The 14,561-nt window shown below is 44.0% G+C and overlaps 1 protein-coding gene across 6 annotated transcripts in view; it reads right to left on the bottom strand.

The window, feature by feature from the left end:
- Positions 1-2,126: 2,126 nt before the first annotated feature.
- Positions 2,127-14,561, bottom strand: part of CYRIB (CYFIP related Rac1 interactor B) — a 124,442-nt gene continuing 112,007 nt past the window's right edge. For all 6 annotated transcript variants that reach the window (XM_058668485.1, XM_058668486.1, XM_058668484.1 and 3 more), the window contains 8 exons: positions 14,047-14,152; positions 10,933-11,069; positions 9,930-10,007; positions 8,101-8,217; positions 7,297-7,376; positions 5,980-6,106; positions 4,300-4,370; positions 2,127-2,867 (listed from right to left, as the gene is read on the bottom strand). In XM_058668485.1, coding sequence (XP_058524468.1) covers positions 2,804-2,867; positions 4,300-4,370; positions 5,980-6,106; positions 7,297-7,376; positions 8,101-8,217; positions 9,930-10,007; positions 10,933-11,069; positions 14,047-14,152 — 780 coding nt within the window. In that variant the 3' untranslated portion in view covers positions 2,127-2,803. The remainder of the gene's footprint in view (positions 2,868-4,299; positions 4,371-5,979; positions 6,107-7,296; positions 7,377-8,100; positions 8,218-9,929; positions 10,008-10,932; positions 11,070-14,046; positions 14,153-14,561) is intronic.

Raw genomic sequence — 14,561 nt, 5'->3', positions numbered from 1 at the left:
GGCTTCAGAGTGAAGACAAAGGAAGCCCAGCTTCATGACGGCAGCAGTGGGCAGGCCACAGCTTGACCCGGGATGCTGGCCACTTTCCCAATGAGCCCATGCCCAACCCATCATCCTTCATTCCAAAGACAGACATTAAGAGGTAAGACTGGGCACGGAGACGATGCCTACTTGGTCTCGGGGCTACCTGCTGACCTAAGGGTGACTCCATCTGGCAGCAAGTGCTTGTCTTGTTAGGCTGTCAAATCCATCTGCTCTGACGGGGGAAGACAGGCAAATTCAGGGAAGGGTCACACAGGAAATACATTAACCTCTCAGGGCCTTACGGTCTCTGACACAATTCTGCTGTTGTGGTGCAAAAGTAGCCATAAAAATATGTAAACCAACCAGGTTATGTTCCAATAAAACTTTTATTCATGAACATGAATTAGAATTTCATATACTTTTCTCATGCCACAAAATAATTTTGTTTTCAACCTTTTAAAAAACCATTCTTTATATTTTGATTTTTTTTCCCCAACCTTTTTAAGCAACCATTCTTAGCTCATGAGCTGTACAAAAACAGACGGAGCGCAGTTAGGCCTCAGAGCAGTGTCAACTCCCGGCTGGAGCCCAGTCTCCAACCACTGCTGCGCACGCAGAGACCATGTCCGCTGCATTCTGCACAGCTCCGGGACGCCCTGGTGCAGTCACTCTTCTGTGTGCATTCCTCCGTCCAAGTACTCCTCTGGCACCAAGTCCAGCCCAGGCAGCCAGGTGCGGTTCCTCCTCTCAGGTGCTCACGCTGCCCTCTCCACGTCCCACACTTCACACAATCAGCGAAAACATCCACAGGTGAGGTGTTTTATGAGCTCCCACCATTAGACTCAGGGCTGCCGTTAAAACAAATGACCATCAAGTGGGCAGTGGGAACCAGAGATTCACTCCCACAATCCTGCAGGGCACAAGCTGGAACTGAGATGGTGGCGGAGCTGCTTCCTTCTGGGACTTGGGGAGAAGCATCCTGAACCTCACTCAGCGCTTCCAGGGCTGCTGGTGTGGCTGCCCGGCTGAGACCCTGCCACTCCCACCTGTGTCCACCTTCCCAGGGCCTGCCACCCTGCATCTGGTCTTCCCTTCCTTTCTAAGGACTCGTCTGTACGTTTGGGGCCCACCCTGAGCCAGCATAAGCTCATCTCAATTTCACCGGCAATTACCCTTTAGCCACCCTCACAGATTCTTGGTGGACACACCTTTTCCAGGGTTCACTATTCAGCTCATTACAGGACTCTCAGAAGAAGCCTGGGAGGATACTGTCAGTGTTGTCAGGAAGGTTCCAGGAAACAGAAGCTGATCTTTCAAGATGCGTTTATCAGACGCACACAAGGGTGGCATCAGGTTCACTGACCTGCCAGACAGGAGTTTCAGAAGCGACAGTGTAGGAATCATACGGTAAGCAGCTCAGCCCAGGTGCAGACAAGGGTGTAGGGTGGGAGGGTGGAGGAGGCTGAGCGGTCAGCAGGATTCCATCCGGAAGGGCTGTGTAGCCTCAGGCCGGCGCTCCACTCCCAGGAGGATGTGATGGCAGCTTTGGTGATTCTCTGGTGTGGCTGGCCATCTAACTGGACCACACTCAGTTGCTCTTGCCATGGGACCACTGGTGTGGCCACCGGCAGCCAACACTGAGCAGCTGTTACTTCCTAACTGTGAGATTTGGGTTTCATGATCTTAAACTGAAAACCATGCAAATTTCCTATCACCAGTGAGATCCCGTTCTTGATTTTTCCCCAGAGAGTTTCTCTTCTACTCACTCACCTCCCCATGTGTCAAGCGCTGCTCAACCTGCCTCACGCTGCTATGCTGTCACCCCGGGAGCTGCAAATCAAGTCACAGTGTGGCTTTCCTTCCATTATTACATCCATATAAATCAAGAGAAAAAAGTCACGTTAGTGACAAGATCACTGATCTTACACCACATTTAACAAAAATTTTAAATCAATTAAAACTATATACATAGACGACAATGATGAAAAATACTATCAATAAGACCCAGCTCTCCCCAAGAGAAGAAAAACTTAGGCAATATGTATACAAATTCCATAAAAATATAAATGGGGAAAAAACAAACATCAGTAAACCAACCACACTTAGAAAAATGAAAGCTGATTTTTATTTATCATCAACAGCCATTCCTTAAACATGAACATGCATACGTAATAATCTACGCACACATCACAGTTTTTAACGTTAGTTAATAAAGGTTAAACACACAACATACATCCTTACAAAAAAAGTCAAAATGCAAACTTAACACTTTCAACAAAAGTCTTACTAATTTAAAAAAAGTTTGTGTTGGGTACCATTTGTACAACACAATTAATTTAAACATTTTCATTTTGGCTGCACATGAAAAAGCGGCAGTAGAAAATAAAGTTGTTGAGGGCTTTTAAATAGCAGAATAGGCAGTTTTGCCATGCAGGAGAAGCAATATTAAATATTAGTTTTCAAAAAAAATCCACATTTAAAAATATTTAGTTCAAGTCACAGAATTTTTTCTCAGTAGAGACCCCCCAATGCAATGCATAATTAGCTGCCTCAGATGGCCTGTCTGAAAGGACAATATCCTTTCAGAGTGTAACATTACTGATTTTGGCACAGAAAAGAAGTCTTCAGAACAAGAACATGATTAAAAAAGAGGGAGGAGGAACAGAGGAAATAAAAGCGAGAGTAAATGAGATCGTAACTGCAATCACTAAAAAGCTGTGCATCTCAGTCACTGCAGAGCGCTGCCTCCCGGCCACAGCAGGTGCTCGGGCCACAGCTGTTAGTGCAGCATGGATTTAATTTGCTTGGAGGTAGTCTCATCATTCAAATGTTTTGTTGTGTACCTAAGAAGAAAAATATCAGCATTAGGGAATTTTTAAAAGCCCACATCAGGTTTTATGATTATAATAAGATGAGCAACTGGCCAGGCAAATCCCTCACGCAATCACACTTTTTCTGTACAGCTTTAACCCAGCTGTTTCCTGCAGCTCAGCCTCTGGACCAGCTGCCAGTACAGTTAACAGCTACTCACTTAGTTACAGCTTGAAATGGGAAACTCTCGTGTCAATAATTAGCTGTAACTTCTCATTCAGAGGAAGTATCCTGTTCCAGACATTGGCAAACTATGGCCAAATCCAACTCATCTCTATTTTAGCATGGGCTGTAAGCCAAGTGTATTTCTTTTTTTTATATTTTTGACGGGTTGCGGAGCCCTGGATGCTTCCTAGCCAGCTCCTTGATGACACACCTAAGAAAGCATTGGAGAATGGCCCAAATGCTTAGACTCCTGCCTCCTGCCTCTTTACAACATTCTGTGAGACCTGGAAGAAGCTTCTGGCTTTGGATCAGCCAAACTCTAGCCGTTGTAGCCATCAGGGGAGTGAACCTGTGGATGTAAGCTGTATCTCTCCCTTTCTCTGTAACTGCGCCTTAAAAGAAAATAATTCTAGCATTCTCGAAATCTTCCATAACTGTAGCAAGTAAGACGAAGCAAGAAAAGATGTTAGCTAACAACTATTTATTTTCATTCTAAGAAATGCAAAAAAATAACACACCTGTCTCTGTGGACAGACATGCAATGAAACCAGACTAAGGGGAAAAGCTGCTTCTACAACACATGTGCGGAGAGACTGCACAAATGCACCTGCTGCACAGGGCATCTGTGCATCTACACAGGAGATGGCTCAACAGTGAGATTATACGAATTTTTTTAAAGATTTATTTTTTTATTTTAGTCAATCTGATGCCAGGAACACGGAATTTCTTCCGCGCATCCCAAGTGGGTACAGGGTCCCAAGGCCTTGGGCCATCTTCAACTGCTTTCCCAGGCCACAAGCAGAAAGCTGGATGGGAAGTGGAGCATCTGGGACATGAACCTATGCCCATATGAGATCCTAGTGCATGCAAGGTGAGGATTTAGCCATTAGGCTACAGCACTGGACTCCATGAATTTTTCTTTACAACATTCTATGTTTCCTGAAATTTAAGTTAACATTTATTACTTCTATTACAAAAAATAATAAGCAATCTTTGCTTCAAGAGGGACAAAAAGTGAAAGCCAAAATCTTCGAATGAAAAATTAAACTGCTGTCTCATAAAATTCTCAACTTTCTCATCAAAAACTCTCTGGCAACTACTACTGGATAAATGAACCAGCCAGCAAAATGAGACTTTCTAGTTTCAATATTTCTCTTCATTTCCTGTGTGCTACTTCCATGCTGAACTATTTCCTTTACATGCCCATAGGCCGAGGAGTTTTTGGTGACAGATACACACCTGAGAGCATTTAGAAGACCTTCTACACTGTTGGGAGGCTGGTCCTTAAGAACTTTGATACAACCTTTCATCTGAGGTGAAGAAAACAGAAAAAGTCAGTCATCTGCTTTTAAACAACATTCATTTTTACTGAAGTAAAATAAACTTCAGCAGAACTCCAACTATGCCGTTAAGAGTGCATTCTAGACACGTCAAATTAATTTTTCCTAGAAGAACAGAAAAAAAATGTATTATTTTCAGTTTGACAATGAAACAAAATTTTTTTCAGAAACAGATCAAACTGAAGTACCATCCACACAGATAGGGAACAAAAGCCTTGCTAGGAGAGTGCTCTAGAAGGGGGTAAGTAGCTATTTCAAGGGCAGAGTGGTTTCAGGTAGCAAGGCACACAGCAGGATTCCAGGCAGAAGCTGATGGCAAAAACAGACAGCAGGAAGCAGGAGAAAGATGAGGGTCTGATGGGGCTGGAACAGCATTACGGGGGTGCTCTACATGTCAGAATAACTCATCTGGAACTGGCAGGGCAGGAAGCAGGGATCACAAGCAGGGATCTATTACAGGGTACAGGGGCTGGTGTGAGCACCCATAATGGGTGCCGTTTCAGCCCTGGCTGTTCCACTTCTGATCCAACTCCCTGCTAATGTGCCTGGGAAAATGGCAGAAAATGGCTCAAGTGCTTCAGCCCTTGCCACCTGAGACCCGGATCAAACTTTTGGCTTCTGCCTGGCCCAGGCCCAGGCATCTCAGGAATGAACCAGTGGATGCAAGATCCCCAGCACCCACCCCCACCTGTACCTCTTTCAAATGAAGGGAGCAGGGAGAGAGGGAGGGCGTGAGGGGCAGGGCCCTCCGGTAACAGGAGCAAGCACAGGGCACCAGAAGAACACAGGCCGCAGCAGTCAGCCCTCCGCACACCCACACTTCCACTCAGCTTTAGAAAGGGCCAGTGACACCCACAGCCAACAGAGCAGTTTTCAGCGTCACTTGGGGAACAGATGCAGGGTACGGTAACCACGCAGGGAACACTCCTTTCCCTTTGATGTGCAGGTCAGCCAGAAGATCAACACCAGCAACTGAGATCTAAATCGCTACCGGCCTGAGCCAGCTACAAAAGGGAACTAAGAGCGAGTCCTCGTCAGACGCTGCTGGAGCATGGATAAACCAGACGTGAGAATCTGACGGAGGAGACCTTCAAACTGCTCTAGACCTTCAAACTGCTTTACTACAAGACAATGGGATGATGACTGCGTAGAGGAAAGATAATACTGAAAGTCATTTTCAAAAAGTGTGGTTTCTTCACTGGAGCACCTGTACTGAGACAGACATTTTCAAACAAATCTATTATTAGAAATGGCCTTTGGAGGCAGGAACTCAAAGACTTCATCAGATGATTTTTCACAACTAATGACTTAAATGTACTGCAAACGGCAGAAGGCTCCTCCACCCCTTGCCCTGAGGTACCCTGAAGACAGCACAGTCACCCTTCTGTCACTCCATGCCACCTGTCAACACACTACAAGACATCTGACAAGACAGCAGTGTAGGCCAAAGGCCCCTACTTAATTACTAGCTACAAATAAGGGTTCTGTCAAGAGTCCAGCACAAAGCCATTGTTTAAATAAAATACTAATCTACAGGTTCTGCGCAAAGACACTGCTTGACATTACCAGAACAACTCACATCAATCTTGGAGGTTTTGGCAAATGCTCCCACTGGATGCACGTGGTCATACAGTATGATGACGCCCACCATTACTCTCAAGCAGAAGGACACTGTCTCTTCATTTGTAAACCTGCTTCTGTATTCCCTGGAAGGTAGAACAGAAATTGGATAAGGCACATCACAGAACTCTCTAGAGAGCAAATTCCACCTTCACGTGACAGTATCTTAGTCCTTCCATCTCTAAAATGGATGTGACCGTGGTGCCATGAGAAGGTGGCAGGCAGAGCAGCATCACCCCACACTGTAACCTCTGTACCTACCTTGGCATATTACCCCCTCTGCTTGACTGGAAGCAATAATTGCAGAGACCTGTCAAGGGGCCTCACAGAAAAACCCTGAGGACAGGTGTGGCGCTAATGCTGTTGTCACCACCAATGATGGAGAAGTCAGTTTACCAGAGCTACTCAGCCTATTCTTCAAGGGTTAATTATACTGAAACACATTACTATATTACTCAACTTAAATGTTGCTAGGGCTCTACTATACTGTTCTCTGATTTGGGACAAGGAGGGCACGCTCTGTGTCTACAAAAGGCAGTGTGACAGCAGAAGAGTCCAGAACTGGGTGGAGACACCCAGGCCGGTGGAAGGCGTTGCCCCAACACCCAAGCTCCTTTAGTCCCACGATCTTTCTCCCAGACGTGAGCAGGACGAGGACAGGAGCTAGCTGTCCTCCCACTTCATGTTTCCAACTGGATGATGCATGAAGTAAGGCCTTGGGAAAAAAAAGTACAAGAACACCAAAGTTCTCAGTAAAAACCAGCTACCATTCAAGAATCCAGAGGGTTTCTCTTGTCCTGCTGACAGGAAAATCCAGCCAGCACACCGTTGCACTCCTTTAGGCAAAGGCTTGAAACAGAAAAACACAGAGGGAAATTCAAATGCATATTGGAAAAATCAAAGCCTAAAATCAACACTAGGTGAAAAAGGGATGAACAGAAAAGTAACACTAGTCCTTGGGCAAAAAGGCAAGGCTGGTGACTACGAAGCCAGAACAAGTGTGAGAAGTGCAAGGAGGAGCTTTGAAGCTCCTGCTCCCCCACTCGGGCCTCCAGAACTCAGGACACCGGCCTAAGAGTGACCAGAGCAGCTCTGCTTCACACTTAAGAGAAGACACACCAGGCTGACAACTTACTTTGCTCATGTATCAATAACTGATACTTCCAGACACACTGTTCCTACCTTCCCATTACAGACCTGCTCTGTTTGGCTATGTTTTGAAATAGCAGTTATCACAACAATATTGTCAAAGGGAAAAGGATCAGTTAATACTCACGGCGTTTCCAGCATGACTCTGCACACACTAGCCATGGTGCTTAGACAATCTGTGGTGTTTTCTATTGGTAAGTTTTTATTCTGTAAGTGCATGGAGAACAAAAAGTGAAAGTGACAGTCAATAATTCACTTGTAATTTAACCCTAGCATATCACAAAATATGAACAACTTTAAAATCTAGTCCTACTGAACTTTTTCCCTAACACGCCAGGTCTTGGCAGTGTTCCAAGCTAGAGAACGCAGATCTGAACACAGTTCAGTGATGCCCTCCCTCTGAGAGGTGCTGCTGTGGCCGCTGGCTGAGAACCACCCCGGCCATGCTCACAGGGGCTGCCCGGGCAGAGCCTCAGTGCCAGGTAGCATTTGAGCTCTATCCTAAGGTACTAGGAGGTTTCTGGAAACACTGGAAGCAGGGAAGGAGTCTGGTTTATGGTGTATGATTACCTGGCAGCTCTACGGAAAAAGAGCTATACGAGGCAAGAATTAAGAACCCAAGGTGCTAAGTCAGATGAGCGGGCAGCGGTCTGACCAGGACAGGCAGCAAGGTTTGTGATATATTTATTGACTGAATGAATGTAGGGAGTATGCAAGAACTTCAAAGTTTCTGTTTGCACACGTCTTTCTTTCAGAAAACAAGAGCTGGGGGAAAGGCAGGGGAGATAAAGACAACCAAGAGTTCGGAGGCGGCGGCTTGTGTGCCACAGGGAAAGACCAGGGCTCCCGTGGGGATCTGGGAACGGCCAGCCGCACCAGGTACCAACAGTCAGCAGCAGGTGGGAGAGAACGCCTGCAGATGAAGACTTACCTCTGAGACAAATTTTGTTGTGGCATCACTTAAGGTTTTCAGCATCGGGGTTGCCTCTGCATAAAACAAAGACATTCGATTTGCCAGTTCATTGTTTACTTCATTCTCTCCTTCTGCCTGTGTGGACAGTAAGAACACTTACTGTTAGTTCAAATTGTTGAATATGTGACATTTATGGAAAAACACCGAGGCAGGATGTCTACCGCATTAATAACGCATGTTAAGTTTATCTAAAAAAAAATCTTGAAAAAACTTCATTTTAGACTCTTATGCACAGAATAGTTAGACATTCTTTAGAAGTAAAAACAACAAAATGATACAGAGTTCAGAAGACTGGCTACGACGCTGTGCCCTGCCCTGCAGTATGAACAGACAAATATTTACACAGCATACTCATCAGTGCGCTGAAGGGCAACGGCAGGGAGGAAACGAAGGAGGCCCCAGCGAGTGAGACTGCTCCGAGTGTAACGGGTGAGCCGGGTATTCCTTCTGGGATGGGGGAGCATGCCATCCAAGGACTCCGTGAAGTACAGTAGTCACAGTTAGAGTGCCAACTGCCTACTCAGCATGTTACCAGGCAGTACCCAGTGAAACAAAGCTGGAGCCAGAGGGCAGAATGCCTTTAATGCTCGCTTAAATTATGTTTTTTCTTTCATATGGTATGGGGGGCCATTTAGAGCGTTAGAAGAAAGGATTACAGTTAAGTCACATTTCTAAGGGAAATTAACTACTGGGTGAAATTTAAAGTTCCTGCGTAAAGAGAAGCAGAGGTAGGAGAGCAGAGCAGAGCTGCTTCACTCGGGGACACGCGTCCTCTGCGTGCACACTGCCGCTGACAGGACAAGATGAGCTGAACATCCGGCCCCGGTGATGGTAAGGACGGCTACGCCAGCCAGTCCCTTTCATACAGTGCAGGAGAAGATGAGCCGCGTATCAGAAACTGGACTATGCAAGTAACGGCCATTTTTGGGGGAAGAAAATTTTTCTTTATTTTAAAAAATAATCTCTTTGGGGATTTTTAAAAATATCACACTACCTAGCACGCCTCACCCAGTGATAGTATTTCTTGATTAAACCACCTATTAGAAGCTGGGGAAGATTTTAAAATTTTTTCTATGTTTCACACCAATTAACACAGTGTAGGTCCTCAAATCAACAAAAGGACAAAGTAATAGTGTCTTCAAGCCTGAAGTCTTATCTCCAGCTGTAACTCCCTGGAGAAGGTGTCAAGAGCACAGGAAGAAGGGAGGGGAAGCGGAAGGCAGGGCGCAGCCATCGTGGCCCACAGGCCAGACGACAGCCCAAGACCCGGCCTCCGCCCTGAGATCCAGCCTCTGCCCTGAGACCCGGCCTCTGCTGTAAGATCTGACCTTCACCCTGAGACCGGGCCTCCGCCCTGAGACCTGGCCTCTGCCCGAGACTCAGCCTCCACGTAAGACCTGGCCTCTGCTCTGGTAAGCTTCAGTCACCTCTGTCATCCAGGCCGATTTCCAAAACAAAACCACACAAAATCACCCCACCCAATCCACAAAAACAAACTTGGAAATGCTTGTGCAGTTCAAGTGGTAATGCATAAAGAAAGCTTCATAATTACTAATGTTAGATAAAAGCAACTTCATGGAAATAGTCATGGGAATTTAAAAGAGAGGAAAAATAGGACACCACCATGTGGCTCCCTTATTTGTTCTCTTCTCCCACAGCTGTGGCTGTCCATAATTACTAACTTTACTACTAACATTATCTGAGTGAATGAGCAAATGAACAAATAAAGGAATAAAATTGACTGACTGAGAGTCCTACTACCCCCAGAATTCAAAGCAGTAACTTACTGGAACATTATTAATCCTCATGCGACTCAATGTTCTTCTGTAGTAGCTGAAATCATTCTGTATTGCAGGATTTGTCATCTAAAAATGATATTTATGAAGAAAATGTTACGCGCCAAATGCTGATGTGACAAGCAAAAAACTGAAATACAGTTTTGATGAGTAATGTTAACATTCCCTTATTGTTTGAAAACTGTAACTGGTATGAACACAAGACAGCTTTAACACTTCACTCAGCCCTTACTGAACATAAAACCAAGACTGCTTCTGATTCAGGGGAAGCAGATTTTCTTTTTTCAATAATCCAGGCAGTATAATTTTTTAAAAGCTAAGAAAAATTGACAAAATGAACAAAGAAAATAAATGCATATGCATTTGTCCTGATTTACTAAAAAAAAGCTTTTGTTTATGTGCTTGTGCCCTCACACAGAAACATGCACACTCACAACCTTAGGAGGAGGATCAGCAGCTGTCTGGGTTACACGCATGAAGCCCTAAAGTAAGCACCCGCCCTTCCGTCTTCTAGTAAGTCCATCAACATTAGCAAGGCCAAGGCCTGTCCAAGCTCTCGGCACCGATCCTGAGATGTCTCCTGAGAGAGAACTCCAGCCTTTACTTCTTTATACTCACTTTTAACCTCAGGATAATCACAATTATAAAAAGCAAGCAAGAAAGGAAGGAAGGGAGAGAAAGAAGGTGACAGAGGAAGGGAGAAACTTCAACAGCATTTGAAAACAACTAGAATGAACAGAAAAGAAAAACTATTACAAAACAAGTTCAGTGTTCTTATATTTCAGAGTTTATAAAATGAAGACTACAGTTTGGGCAATTTGCTATTTGCCACATAAGGTATCAAAAGATACACCTTATTTCTAAACCCAGTTCTTCACTTCTGTTAAGGTCTGACATAAATAGAACACACTTTTACACAATTTTAGGCTTTTCCTCCTGTAACTCACTGAGACTCATGCTTTTTGCAACAATCAGGTCCAGCTGGAAACTGTACCTTGAGTTCATCAAACCGCAGCGTGAAATGAAGAATTTCTGCAAATTGTTTAGCCAGAGCCTGCTCTCGCTCTAAATGCTGGGTGGGAGAGTAAGGGGTGCTGGTCAAGGCGCCTAGAAGACCTCGCAATGCTGCTTCTGAAGAAGAAAAATCCAAGGGTTACATGTTTCTATCTTTGCAACATTTAGTAAAAAGTGAACAGTTCACCAACACTACCTTAACTCTCAGGAAAGCTTTCTTTAGCAAAAACTCAGAAGAGTTAAATTTAATCAAAACAAAGAAATACAAAATCTGCAACTGATGATGTACAGCATACAAATTCAATAGTTTAATCCAATAAAAATCTTAAAAGCACCAATTCTGCTTCAACATGTGCATCTGAATCAAATACCAGGATCGATGGGCAAATTTTACATTACTGTCACCATTCTACACAAGGCAGAATTTGGTTTTACGAAATAACTTACTTACTGGGAAGAAACAGCTTCATGCTACTGTGTCCACACAGTCAAGTCTGTGCGTGGCTATGAATATTAGACCAATTTTGATTATGCTGCTTATGTATAAATACAGACAACATAACCAAGTGTTTTGTTTAAGAAACTTTTTAATTTCTTAGGACTTGGCATTTCAGGGTCATAACAGGGACATTCTGGGACCACCACTGTGGTCCAGGACTGGATATAAAAGATGCCTCCTACAATGGCAATATGAGTCCTTGTTGGAACACTTCTGATCCAGCTCCCTGCTAACGCACGTGGGAAAGCAGCAGACGCTGACCCAAGCGCTCAGGACAGACTCGGGAGAAGCTCCTGGCTCTTGCCTTCATACTGGCCCCAATTCGGCCGCTGCAGCCATCTGGGAAGTGAACCAGCAGAAACGAGACTTTTCTCCCTCCTCTCTGTCTCAAATAAATAAAAATATCTTTTTTAAAAATGAAATATTTGAATTCACTACATAAGCAAAATTGTCCCTTTGAAATAAGTGCTACTTTTGGAAGCCAGACTAAGAAATATTGTAATGGAAATATGGTATTTCACTTAAAACAGAGAGAGAGAGAGAGAGAGAGAAATCAAACTCAGAGATGAGTCAGAAAAGTGCTAGTTTATAGTTAGAGAAAATGAGCCTAAAGAATTAAGTGATGCTGTAACAATAAATTAAAAGTTCAGATCAATAAGTACTTAACTGATAGATTAAGGAATCTTTTAGATCTCCAACTCTAATCACAGTTCTACTATGTATTTGCAAAGCCTATTTATATGAAGCAACATTCATACTGCACACTTACTGTAGTCTCTGTTAACTTTCAGCCTCCACTGGATAAGGGCATTACAAACGGATGAACTGAATTTCAAAGAGGTGAAGAACCCCAGGTGACAGCTTGTAAATGCCAAAGTCTTGCTCTTTCCATTCTAATAAACTGTCTGTCATATAAAGCAACAATCTATTTAGACTTCTGTAAGTTAATCAAGTTGACTACGCTGAGAGCAGGAATGCCTTATGTGGCTGCTGCTCATCAGGTACTGAGCTAGACACTTCACAGACATCATTTCTCACCCGTGTTTTTCACTGAGCTTCACTACCTTCATGGTGCTAGGAATAGGAAATGGATGAAAAGACCAGCTTCCAACTACCCATGCAAAGTCTGATACTTTGAAGAGAAAAGTTGTGACATGTGCTGGAAAGCAGTATGGGGGTCAGTGGGAAGAGAGAAAACGAGGCACTCCCCTAGCTGCAGCCACAGGAAGACTTCCCTGAACAATGACATCTGGACAGAGACGGAAAGGTTCCTAAGGATGAGCAAGAGTTGCAGCCAGCACAGGGAGCCAGAGCCTGAGCTGAGACAGCAAGCTGAACTGCAGGAACAGCAAGGAGTAGGGTTTGCAAGGGGAAAGTAACGAAAGACGGGGACATTTCATATGCAATGCTAAGTACTCTAATGTGCCTAGGTAGGGCAGGTGCGTATCTAAGAACCCCACTTCCGCAGCGTGCAGAGTGCACCATAGGGGTACAGACAGATTAGAAGTGTGAGCATGGATGTGCAAACTCATTATAAGGAAAAGTATTTTCAGTTTCCTTTATACACACACAGATGTGTATATAAAGATCCATTACACGGATCATTGTTAATGTAAGCAGAAGGTGAAGCTTGAGAGATTAGAACAATTAGTTGAAAAATCCGCAGCAGACTAGTAAGGTGAAGGAAGTCTGCATTAGCCACAAGACTTGCTGAAATAGAGGTGAATTTCAGTGTTCCAAGGGGAGTCAGGCCAGCAGGCTGGGCGGGGATGTCAGTGAGGAGGAGCTGCAGAGCTACAATTCCCGAATGGCTGGAGCCAAGCAACCCAGGACCAAGGCTGCGTATGTGCAGGGAAAGCAGTGTAGCCAGCTTCTTGCAGCCCACAAGGCCATGCTTCAACAGAGGACTTATAGACAAAAGATCCCTCTCAAGGGCGTAGCAGGAGAGACGTTCCTGCCATTGCTAGCTTGCTCCCCCAAATGGCTGCAACTGGCTGGAGCCAGGCACCCTACTGTGCCAAAGCACCTCAACTTTCCCCGGCTGCACGGCTGCCCGGGCAGGAAGCTGGATATTAAGTGGGGCAACTGGACCTCAAATCAGCACTCCAATGTGCGATGCCAGAGTGGCTGGGCCCCAATGCCAGCCCTCTACTGCTCATACTCTTCAGTTTCTGATACGTGAATTAAGCACCATCAGAAATTCTTCTAAGAGCATGAAAACAGAAACAATCCAAGGGTTGGCAGGATGAGCTCTTTTCAAATCTGTGGATTATTTAAACTTTGGTGTTCTTAAAAATCATCCACGAAGGGACTTAACTGTAAGTCTGGAGAGAAATTAAACCAATTGGTTTATATCATACTAAAACTCTTTTTAACACAAAAAAATCAGACATTTCCCAACAGAAATTAAGATTTATTGAAGAAAAGGGTCTAGATCATCAAAGACCCGGCTGTGGGGCTGGTAAGTACACTACACTGTGATCCTACAGTATGTACCTTCAGCACTTAAACACGGAGCACATTAAATACTTCTCTGGTATTACAGAAGTCTCCTCATTAGTCTTTGTAATCATAAGGACAAATCTTTCAACTTACCTAACCTCTGAGAAAATTCATAGAATTTCTTTAATTTTCCTACTAGTGGAACAACTGCTCCCCACGCCTTCTCTTGCAACTTCTCGTCTGCTGGATGCTGGATTGCCTTTAAAATCCAAATACAATCAGGTTTGAAAAATCGTTACATATTACTTGATATTAAAATACAGGTTTTAGCAAATGTAGGAAAATACTGAAATGCCCTTGTCAATCCCATGAACACTTTTCTCAACATATCTGCAGTTACTCTTGCAATAGATATCGATACAGTGGAATAAACAAAATGACACAATAAATGTGTGTTATCAACATTACACCTTATTAGCTTTTAGATCCATAAAAGAAAGTATTTTATTTTATTTCCCATTTCACAGGTAGGCTTTCTTAATATTTCTTTGTCAAAGAATGTTTTGATGCAATAAATGAAAACACACACACACACACACACACACACACAACAAAAAAGGCAATAAATGAGGATAAGAACTCTGGCAATTAGTTGAAAATATTTCAAA

This window comes from Ochotona princeps, chromosome 9, assembly GCF_030435755.1.
Source record: "Ochotona princeps isolate mOchPri1 chromosome 9, mOchPri1.hap1, whole genome shotgun sequence".
NCBI classification, from domain to species: Eukaryota; Metazoa; Chordata; class Mammalia; order Lagomorpha; family Ochotonidae; genus Ochotona; species Ochotona princeps.
Note: the sequence above shows the minus strand (reverse complement) of the source record. Positions and strands in the feature narration are given on the sequence as shown.